Source organism: Oppia nitens, unplaced genomic scaffold (genome assembly GCF_028296485.1).
Source record: "Oppia nitens isolate AA-2021 unplaced genomic scaffold, nextdenovo-longstitch-racon4-pilon3 scaffold2_pilon_pilon_pilon, whole genome shotgun sequence".
In the NCBI taxonomy this organism is placed as follows: Eukaryota; Metazoa; Arthropoda; class Arachnida; order Sarcoptiformes; family Oppiidae; genus Oppia; species Oppia nitens.
Window position 1 is genome coordinate 3,130,034 of NW_026533210.1, and position 11,352 is coordinate 3,141,385.

Sequence of the window (11,352 nt, forward strand, 5' to 3'; positions counted from 1 at the left end):
TTCATCCACTAAATTAATTAATTAAATTACAATTAATTTTATTGTTCGACATTATGCGATGCCTATAATTATTAGCATTATTTTTAATATAAACAAAAATATTAATAAAGTTTAAGTCCACAAACTATAGTTGTTTTATGGCCACAAAATATATAGATCATCAACACATGGAAAACAAGTAGAGTGTCTGTCCATAAAATGAGGCCATAAGTATGTCCGTAAAGTTTTTATCACAATTTAAACCATAAATCAAATGGTTTTCATTGCCAAACGTATCCGACGGTTCCAAAGTTTGGACAACTTTATGATCGCAGACCAGATGTGCGCCCGAATACATACCGGACACCAAATGGCGATTTGGTTGATCTTTTTGTACAATTATCCTCCAAATACCACTTCCAGGTATATGTAGTTTATATTTCAATAATACACTCAACTGTAGACACTCACCGGTTATATCATCTGTGATGTAGTCAATGTCATAATAGCGGATAAACTCATCATAAGAGCCGACAATTAGTGATAAGCTGTTGTCTGAAGAATTATTTGTTGCAAAACTTGTGACACCAGCCGTCGGATCTTTGTTAACATACAGAGGTGTCAATTGAGTAAACACTTCGGTAATGTTTGGCAAACATTTTGCGGTCAGACAATAGGCTCTCCATTTGGAGTCATCTGAGCCGACAAACAACACATAATTATTATTAAGTCTAACGTTAAACAATGTCCACACGGGTTCACCAAATTTAGTTACCGATAATTGTCTAACAACTGACTGGTCATCAGTCAAGTGGACTATAGATAACTTTCCGTCAGAATCTCCAGTAATTGCTAATTCATTATCAGAAATAGTGGTCAAACACGTCAACAATTTAGATTCGGTGACAAAACGTCTTATAAGTTGAAACTTGTGGTCACTATCAATATTGTCCACACAATAGATGGCCACCGATCCATTGGCGTGTGCGACAAGTGGACAGTCGTCTCGGGAATCATATCGGATGAGTCTAAGATCGAAAACACCGCCGTCCGGACACTCAAAGTCGCTAATTAATTGGTTACTTCGGGTGATTAGCCCCAAACTACCGAAACGATTGTTGATTCGGGCGAGTGTCTGGTCATTGTCGCCGGCGGACTGGTCTTCGCAGAGCTGATACGTACCACAAATAAACAATTGATAGGTATGTGAATACTCGATGACCGACGGGTTATATCTTATAGTTATTTCATTAATAAATTTGTAATTCATTTGATTGATTGAAAAAAAAACAAAATTTTTGATCACTTTTTTGGTGACAAAACGTGTCTTTTAATGTCAATACAAACACATCTGAGTTGCCATCTGTTGGACCAAACATTGTGTGTGAATGTGTTGGCAGTGATTGTATAAATGCTGACTAGTATTGAATTAATAATAGAGTACTTATTATATAATAATTGTAAATTCCTATCAAAAATAAAATCTAAAATTTATTATCTTATTGTTAGTTATCATTGCATTTAAAAATTTGTTGCAATCATTAAATGAAATATTTAATGATTTTTATTTGTTATATATTTCTAGGAAATACCGATGATTTAAAAGTTTGTTAGTTTTTTTTATTAAAAAAAACATTAAATATTTTGTCAATCTATTGAATTTTAATTTATAAGCTTTAAATTTATTTTATCATTTGTATATTAATTTATTTGTTTTATATACTGTGTAATATTTGTTATGAGTGATAATCTTATTTTTATAGTCAAGTAATTGCACATATATTTAGATTATGTGACAAAAAAATTATTTTTAAAACAATTTTAAATCATATATTAATTTTCATATATTAAAAACATATTTGTATTTTTGATTATATCATATAAAACAAGCTATTTTATCATATAGTTATTGTTGTTTTTAACAAATTAATTAAAATATTTTCCCACAAATTATTATAATACAAAACAGGATATACTTAAAAATGACATTTCGACAAAAAATATTGAATGAATAAGTGGACAGTTGTTAGCGAAATGGTTATTTGCCATACATAAGGCGCTTTTTGTAGTCGGAGTCCAACTCAACCTTCATATTCTTCCCAAAAAGTAGACCACTGTCGGCTACTTGTACGCCAATTATCCCGAACTTGCAGTGCAATTCACCGAAGACATCCCTTGAATGTACGTGAAGTACCTTCTGATGAGACTTATTCCAGAACACATTCCAGGAACCACTCAGTGGTAACCTAATAAAAATAATATAAAATGTTACCATCGATTAATATAACGAGTAAACCGTTCTCATTATTGGACTTCAAATCCGAACATTTGGCCGAACAGATGACACTTATGGACTCTGAACTCTTCCTCAAGATTGAGGTAACCATTGATTTCATAAATTTAAATATTTATAGGAAATCATAAATTTAATCTTATTTATAAAAATAGATAAAAATAAATTATATTTATAGAAATCTATCGAAATTTTATCAATACTTATCAAATATTAAATATAAATTTATATCTGTATATATATTTTTAAAGTTTTGTAATATGTTTTGAAAGAAAAAAACAATTTTCTAATATAATATAAGTTTTCCTTGTTTATTTATAAATATAACCCAATTTGTTTTTTAAAACATGCAATATTAAAGGTATATTTTAAGTAAAAGTTTGCATAAAATGCCTTAAACTTGAATTTTTTAAAAATCCAATACACATAATATGCAAAATAAGTTAATATGCATTTAAATTGTTTTTTTTACTACAAATATATGTTAAAGTATATCACCTGAGATTTAGTTCATTGATATTCACACACAATTCATTAGTTTATCTTTTAAAAACATTATATGTATACATAGAAAAAAAATTGTTTGACTGCTGAATAAGCAATGAATGAATGGATGAAATAACATAATACCTAAACGTATTGTTTTTTAATGAAATTCAATGATTTGCACAACAGATACCAGAAGTGTTGGTTTGGGCTAAAGAACAAAAAGAAGAACTGATTCCCAATTTGAATACATTTACCGAACACTTCAATAACATGTCTTATTGGACGCGTTCACGAATTCTCGATGAAAAAGAGGCCAAAGAAAGGGAACGACTGGTTCTTAAGTTTATTAAAATAATGAAACACTTAAGAAAACTGTCAAATTTTAACTCATATTTGGCTATACTGTCGGCACTGGACTCGGCGCCCATCCGACGGCTTGAATGGCAGAGAAATATCACTGAAAATATCAAAGAGTACAGCGCTCTCATCGAATGAATGGATGAAATAACATAATACCTAAACGTATAGTTAATTACATACCCCTTAGCTTTTTTGGGGTCTTTCTGATGCAGATTACTTCTTATCTGTTCCTGAAATTCATCGGTGAAGTTATCCTTGAAGATGAACTCATTGGACGGATCGTCTACTTTCTTAAGTCTTGCCGTACGGACGATAGTTTTCTCGATTATGGCCTTCTCCATAATATCTATATTCGGATCCCAATTCTTGGAAATGAACTTAATCTATAATTAAATAATAATGATTACACAACGCTTGAAGACATCGGATCCGGTCGTCAGCTCATCACTCATCGTAACATTAGTAATATTATAATGTAATTATAAATACCATCTTTGGTTTCTCCGCCATTAAAAATTAAATCCAAGTGATGACAGTGATGACAATGATGACAGTGATGACAATGATGACAGTGATGACAATGATGACAGTGATGACAGTGATGACAGTGCTGGCAGCGGAAAAGGATAATATGCAATAGCAATTGGCGCCAAAATATTAATAATGTAGTATTGTATGGAAAAGTATTGTACTCCCAATGTATTGCTTAAAGCATAGCTTAAAACATTCAATACTATTGTATTGACATCTATTAGACACTATTTACAACACTTACTGTATGTATCTATATATGTATTAAAATTTTAAAATTATATTATCATTGAATTGCATATCAAGTTAAACACAATAAGTAGTACAGTATTACTGTTTTATGATTTGCTATAATAATTTATAATTAATTTATTTATTTTTGTTGTTATTAGAAAATTCCTAATTTGTATGTTTAAAATCAAAAAATATTAGTATAACTCCTATAGTATTAATATGATATCTACAGTACTGTAGTGATAGTCCCCCCCAACCGGGCGCTACAAAACATAACACTGTATGCGAATGAGTCACAAATATATACACAAATATAATATTTATTAATAGAGATACACAGTATGTGTATTGTGTTGCCATTGGTTACGTCAGTAGTGCTGACCTTTTTTTATCATTGCATCGATGATTGCAATACTCTGAGAGAGAGAGAGTGATAGTGTTGTAGTAGTAGTTACTGTTGAACAGTGTATGTGTACTATTCATTGACTGTATTGTATGTATTAGAGAAAATCCAATGTATTAGTACAACAACAGTGTATATGTGTATGTGTTGTATGAGTGGAAGCGCATAGTGTTATGCATAGTGTTTACAATAATACAGTATTAGACTCTCACTGACTCAGACTTACAGTCACTCATACATACATTGATAGCCAATTGAATAGCTGTGCGACAGTCAGTCAGTCAGTACTCGTGATTACCAAACGTGAGCACAAAATATATGCACATATATTGACAGTCTATGTGTATGTGTTTGGACTCATCCATACAGTTATGTGATTGACTGTCACTCACACACATACACAACAAATATAAGTTAGTGATATTATGAGTGATAATCTAATTTTTATAGTCATGTTTTTATCAAATTGATTATTATTATTATTAACATAAAGTAATGTGTATTTGTATATTTCATTATTTAAGCTTTAGATTTAATATATTTATTATTGTAGATAAATTCAATTGTTTTGTTTATAAGATATACTATATTATTCAAACATTGCACAAACACACACACATACACACAGTAGTAATAAAATTATAAAAAATATACTGATCATTTGGCATTGGCAACAAATTTTAAATGCAATGATAACTAACAATAAGATAATAAATTTTAGATTTTATTTTTGATAGGAATTTACAATTATTATATAATAAGTACTCTATTATTAATTCAATACTAGTCAGCATTTATATATATAATGTAATATTAATTGAAGTTAACTTTTAAGTTCATACGTAAATAAGTATAAACTCTTATGCGATAAATGTTTAAATAATTTTATCAATTATTACTTTTGTTACATTCAATCAATTTTTATCTAAAAATCTTGAAATATAAGTTTATTAAAACACATAAATATATTAAATCAATGCCTTATTTGTTTTAATAGTTATTTTTACGCAACTAATATTTTGTTTCATTCAATAAAAACAGATTTAATATTTATTAATGCTTTCAAATGATATTAAACGCTTGAAAGCTAAGTTTTAGTATTTAAAATATTAAATATTTTAGTTATTAATATAATACAAAACAGGATATACTTAAAAATGACATTTCGACAGAAAATATTGAATGCATTAAACTGAATAAAAGAAATATAAAGTATAATAGTATATAATTTATATAAACTTTAATAAACTCACCTAAAAATAGCAATTTTCTATGAAAAACGCATATTTATGAGTATAATTGAAAGTAATTATTTTGATTATATAATTTTAATATAAAGCAATAACAGATGCGTTTATTTTTAGAGATTCAAATTTTTGTCATTTAATAAATACATTATTATTTTTTAATATATATATTCTAGTTATTCTATTTATTTATAAATATATTAAAAATATTTGTAATATAATACTCATCAACTTTGGCAAAATATTCATATCTTTATTTAACTAAATTTAATTATTTATTTAATATAATTTGCTTGTCGAAATTTATGTTGTTGCTATTAATGTGATTATTTGAAAACATTTCAAAAATGTTTGTACATTTGTTTGCTAAATATAAGTGGTATTATGTTTCATTTTTTTTTGTTTTGTATTTAGACATATAGCTATCCTAATTGAACGCTGATTTTTAGTTTATAAATTATAAACATATTTTTTCATTAATTATTACTTCAATTCAATAAAACGCACATTATGTCTATAGACTTATTTACTATTTATTTTGTTTGATTTTAATGTCATTTCTTGTTTTTCAAAACTTCAATTATATATATATATATATAATTTACGGTACAATATATATATTGGTTACATAGAGATAATAATAATAAATGACCAGTGATTGATTAGTTTGCTTTTTAAAAAATTGTTAACCATTTTATTTGCAAATTTCATAAAATGTAAATCCCTTATTTGTTTAGTTCAATTTAAAACCAATGTCTTGTATTTCATTTATGTTAAAAACAAATATAAATTTAGTTATACTGTAATATTGAAAAGTAAATTTAATTATATACTATTTATGATTCATGGCATTGATATTTATCAACTATCAATATTTGTTATACTACTTCTACTACTATAATGAGAGGTTAGTTTATATGATAACATATTTTTATTTAAATAACTTAACTAATTATAAAATTAATTGATATTTATGGTTAAATTTAGTATTAGTTATAGACAATTATTATTATTAATAATTAAAGTAAATTATTATTATTAGTCATTTAAATTTTTGATATTATTAAAGCTTTAATTTTAAATAAATATTTTAATTTCTAATTTATCAATTTTTTATTACTACACTAGTTTTAATTTAAAAAAATTTTGTTTTTATAGTTTAAGTTTAATGTAATATAAGTTTAATATTAAATATTTTAGTTATTAATATAATACAAAACAGGATAATTAATTGATTGATTAAATAAATTGAAATAAATTTGTATTTTTTTGAAAATAAAAAATAACTATTGATTCATAACTATTGGTAATTATTAATATTATTTTTAAAAAATATTTACTTACTTTTATTATTATTATTGTAAATCATGTTTATAATCAAGGTAATGTTATTAATTAATTATTTTTTTAATTATATTTATGAACTTGGTAATTATTTTTTATAATGTATATTAAAAAACTATTTTTTTAATTATATTTATGAACTTGGTAAATTATTTTTTATAATGGATATTAAAAAACTATTTTTTAATTATATTTATGAACTTGGTAAATTATTTTTTATATATATTTAAAAAACTATTTTTAATTTTTTTTTAAATATTTTTTAAACTGCTTGCCATTTAAAAAATGAAATACTAATAAATAATAAAAAAAATTATCTAATATTTTACTGTATATTGTGTTCTATTGAAATACAGTACAGTATATATCTATGCATTAATATTGAGTCATTATTTAATATTATTGACTTAGAGGTCAAGTATTAATGACTCAATATTTGCATCATTTAGAGTATAAATACTGCAATAGTAGACATATATATATATCACGTGATTATATACCGTACACTACAGTACAGTATATGGACTATACATTAGATTGCATTACATTTGTGTAATATATTTATTATTATAATTGATTTATATATCATATGATTGCTATAATAAATTGACTTTAAATTAGTCCAATACTTATGACTTAACAAACAGTTTAGAAATATCTATAAGATATATATCATAAATAAATGTATAGTAATTGTTAATACAATTCAATATAAATATTGCTTTTATACAGTAAAAGGAAATAATTAAAAACAATTAGCATATAATATCAACAATTTAATAGTAATAATATGAAAATATAGTATTATTTATACTAATAGTTATTATTAGAGTATTATTGCACCGGATTTGACACAAATAAAAAAAATATAAATATATTTCAGAAAAACTTTCTTAATTTGATAACTTTTTTTATATACATAGAAAATTTTATACAAAAATTATTAATATTACTATTTTTTTTATTAATTATTGACAGTATAGGTTATAATTTATTTATTGTTAACTATTATATAATTTTTGAAAAGTATTCAAAAAATTATATTTTATTAATATTAAAAAATATTAATTATTAAAAAAAATATATTTATATATTCATTTATCTATCAAATATTTATTAATCTATTATATATTTTACTACTCATTCTCATCATTATAAATAATGACAACAAAAATGTCTAAACATTTGTAAATTTTTTTTAGTTAAACTTTATAAAAATATATATATGAAAATATCTAATCAAAAAAATATATTTAGTTTACATATAAATATAAAAAATAGGATGAACTACCCATAAAGTTATTTGAGATATAAATATATATTCAAGTCTACAAATATTTTACAATTTATTATGATTTGTTAATTAAAATTATGTATTTAAATATTATATAAATTATACTAAATATTGATATATCTCTATAATAATTATCAATATTACAGTATATAAGCCAATAATTTTATTTATAATTTTATCTCTTATTATTTGGTTTTATGCTTAAAATATAATTACTTTTCACGTTTAGATTGTTGTTAAAAAAATTTTAGTTTTATATTATTTACACATAAAATGTTAAAAAGTTTTGAAAAATGTTTTTTTTATTTTGAAAATATTGTGAATTATTTTGTTTGTATGAAAACATATATCATATGTCATATTTTTTTAAAATAAAAGTTTTAGTTTTTTTAATTTTAAGATTTACTAATAAATTTATAATAGTAGTAATAATAATAATAAATTTTATATACTATACATATATGTAATTATTATTATATTATTATTAATAATAAATAACTATTGAATTAAATAATAATATAAATTGTCTAATAATAATCATCAGAATAATTGCTGGAAAGTAGCCAAAGGAATGATAGATTCTGGATGTGATGGATGTGACGGTTGGTTATTATACTCGAGACTACTGCCGGTGTGACTATGATTATCATTTGGCGACAGTGTCGGTGACGGAGACGAGAACGGACGGGTCGAGCCATTGGGACTACCGATGCCCGTCGATGGCGTCGACGGATGGATTAACAGAGACTGATTGCCACCTAAATTGATGTCCTGACCGTCCGGTAGCTTAAGATTATTGCGCCTCCACTTTGCTCTTGCATTTTGAAACCAAACCTATAAATATATATATATTTAAATTTATTGTCAATTTAAAAATATATTAAATTATAATATTAAATAATTATTGCATTTGTAAAAATATTTTTTTTAACTTATTTTTATTTAATAAAAATAATATAATATATTTAATTAAATTTTTGGTTTTAGCAAAACTTTGTTTTGTAAACACTTAAAAAACTTAGATATTTTTAAATTTCATATAATCTAATAAAATATAATATAGTATTATAAAATAGTAGTTTATTTAATTATATAAGATATATAAATAAAAAAATATAATATAATATAATATAAATAAATAAATTGAAAATTTATGATATTGTGATACAAGTTTTGTTAACATCATTATCACTACCAAATTATTTATATATAAAAAAGTTTGCAGAAAAATAAATTTAGTAAAACAAACAACAGTATAACTAAAACATTGAGTTGCCATCTGTTGGACCAAACATTGTGTGTGAATATGTTGGCAGTGATTGTCGTCAGACGTCATACAAGTCTTTACTGTTATTATTGTTGTTATTGTTGTCGTCGTTTCGTTTGTTATAATCATTAATTGATTTCAATTTACTAAACAATCAGTGGTTTTATCAATGATATAAAGAATTGAATTGTTTTTTAGTTTCATTTATAACAATGAGTGCAACCGCCGGATCATCGGCCAGCACTTCGGCGGTCACCGACAAACGGGCCGAACGTATGAAACGTTTACGTGAATTACATCAAAAACGGGTATGTCTTTGGATCAGTTGTTTGATATTTATTTAGAAATTAATTACCATTTTTTTCAATTACTAAGAACGAGGCGAGTGTTTTGAACCATAAAGAAGTGGTCGAAGAAAATAAAAGATTTCAATTGCCCGACAATTGGCAGAAGAAACAAGAGGTGGCACAGTATAGGCTGAATGAAGAGTTGGCCAAAGATAAGGCCCGCGAAATAGGAGAAGACTACGAACGAAACAAATTATTGGATATACAGGCGGATGACTCGGAACGTTGGCACCGAAAACGTGACGCCAAACACAATCCCGATCCGGGTTTCAGTGACTTTGAAGCGGCCACTGCTCGACAATACAATAGACTGACCAAACAAATGAAACCCGATTTAGAGGAATATCAGAGAAATAAAGAAAAGATGGGCAAAGACTTGTTTTATGCCAATCAGAATACACTGATTCACGGACAGCATAAAGATTCAAAAGAAGCCATCGATAGGATGGTCGACGACCTCAACAATCAAATTGAAAAGAGATCCAAATATAGCCGACGGCGACGTTTTGATGACGACGCGGACATCGATTATATTAATGAAAGAAATATGAAATTCAACAAAAAGTTGGACCGATTTTATGGACAATACACTCAAGAGATCAAACAAAATCTCGAAAGAGGAACAGCTGTTTAAATATACAATATACCATTGCTTACTATTTGTTGCTTTTTGAGCTATTCATGAAAAAACCAATAATAAAATTAATTAAAAAAAACATTTGTTTTTACTTTGAATTGACACTTGTATTGAAATTTTCATATCTGTTTAAATCCTTTACCAGTAATACAGTTGTGTTTGTAATTTATGAATAAATTCTTGAGATTTTCTAAGTTTTCATTTACCGGTAAATAATAAATCAATTGTCTATAAAATTGAAAACAATATTTTCAAATAAACAATAATATTATCTTAATTATTATAAAATTATTTAAATCTATTAAATTGTTTATGAGATATTAAATGATTAAACATATAATGTTTGATACCCAGTGTAGGTGTATATAGTGTATATAAATTATATTATAATACAGTATTAGATAAGTTTTTGTTTTGTAAAATAATCTATTAATAAATATTTTGACAAAAATATATTTTTAAAAACCTTTTAATAGTGTTTTTTTATTATTTTTATAAGAGATTATATTTGATATTTAATTTGGTTTATGTCTGTAAATAAAGTTTTAGATTTTTATTATAAGTTATTAAACATTTAGCGATACTATTAGTTTTTTATCCAGTGTTTTGTTGTCTATATATAACTATTAATAACAACAAAATTATTAGCCTATCTATTGTTTTATTATTATTATGTGTTTCTTTGAATTTTGTTTGTTTTTGATGTCTTTTTCACTATTTTTGTTCAACACATGGATAAGTATTTTCAATGAAATCAATAGTAGTAGTAGTATTTGAAGCGAAATACTTATTGACATTTAAAATATACAGAAAAAATAAAATCTTTTTTTACGAGTGTATGAATAACAATGGATTTATTTGTTTGTTATTTAAAATATACAGTAATTTCTATAAAATATATATATATAATATGTGTTGGCGTTTAAC

General features: G+C 24.8%; 3 protein-coding genes across 3 annotated transcripts; 1 reads left to right on the forward strand and 2 right to left on the reverse strand.

The window, feature by feature from the left end:
* Positions 1-8: 8 nt before the first annotated feature.
* LOC128954891 (uncharacterized) lies at positions 9-1,353 on the reverse strand. Its single transcript, XM_054300496.1, has one exon. It carries the CDS (start codon positions 1,247-1,249, stop codon positions 161-163), a length of 1,089 nt encoding a protein of 362 aa, XP_054156471.1. The 5' UTR covers positions 1,250-1,353; the 3' UTR covers positions 9-160.
* A 564-nt stretch (positions 1,354-1,917) lies between these two features.
* Positions 1,918-3,888, reverse strand: LOC128954892 (uncharacterized). Its single transcript, XM_054300497.1, has 3 exons — positions 3,611-3,888; positions 3,302-3,504; positions 1,918-2,225 (listed from the first exon to the last, which is right to left on the reverse strand). Exons 1-3 carry the CDS (start codon positions 3,629-3,631, stop codon positions 2,018-2,020), a joined length of 432 nt encoding a protein of 143 aa, XP_054156472.1. The 5' UTR covers positions 3,632-3,888; the 3' UTR covers positions 1,918-2,017.
* Positions 3,889-9,473: 5,585 nt separating this feature from the next.
* Positions 9,474-10,462, forward strand: LOC128954961 (pre-mRNA-splicing factor SYF2-like). Its single transcript, XM_054300581.1, has 2 exons — positions 9,474-9,749; positions 9,817-10,462. Exons 1-2 carry the CDS (start codon positions 9,654-9,656, stop codon positions 10,420-10,422), a joined length of 702 nt encoding a protein of 233 aa, XP_054156556.1. The 5' UTR covers positions 9,474-9,653; the 3' UTR covers positions 10,423-10,462.
* The last annotated feature ends 890 nt before the right edge of the window (positions 10,463-11,352 follow it).

What these genes read in the sequence shown, in the direction of transcription:
- LOC128954961 (XM_054300581.1), top strand. Translation starts at nt 9,654, where the DNA reads ATGAGTGCAACCGCCGGATCATCGGCCAGCACTTCGGCGGTCACCGAC. An exon ending in GTGAATTACATCAAAAACGG is followed by an intron (nt 9,750 to 9,816) that starts GTATGTCTTTGG and finishes TCAATTACTAAG; the next exon opens with AACGAGGCGAGTGTTTTGAA.
- LOC128954891 (XM_054300496.1), bottom strand. Translation starts at nt 1,249, where the DNA reads ATGAATTACAAATTTATTAATGAAATAACTATAAGATATAACCCGTCG.
- LOC128954892 (XM_054300497.1), bottom strand. Translation starts at nt 3,631, where the DNA reads ATGGCGGAGAAACCAAAGATG. An exon ending in TGGCGGAGAAACCAAAGATG is followed by an intron (nt 3,505 to 3,610) that starts GTATTTATAATT and finishes ATTTAATTATAG; the next exon opens with ATTAAGTTCATTTCCAAGAA. An exon ending in GACCCCAAAAAAGCTAAGGG is followed by an intron (nt 2,226 to 3,301) that starts GTATGTAATTAA and finishes TATTTTTATTAG; the next exon opens with GTTACCACTGAGTGGTTCCT.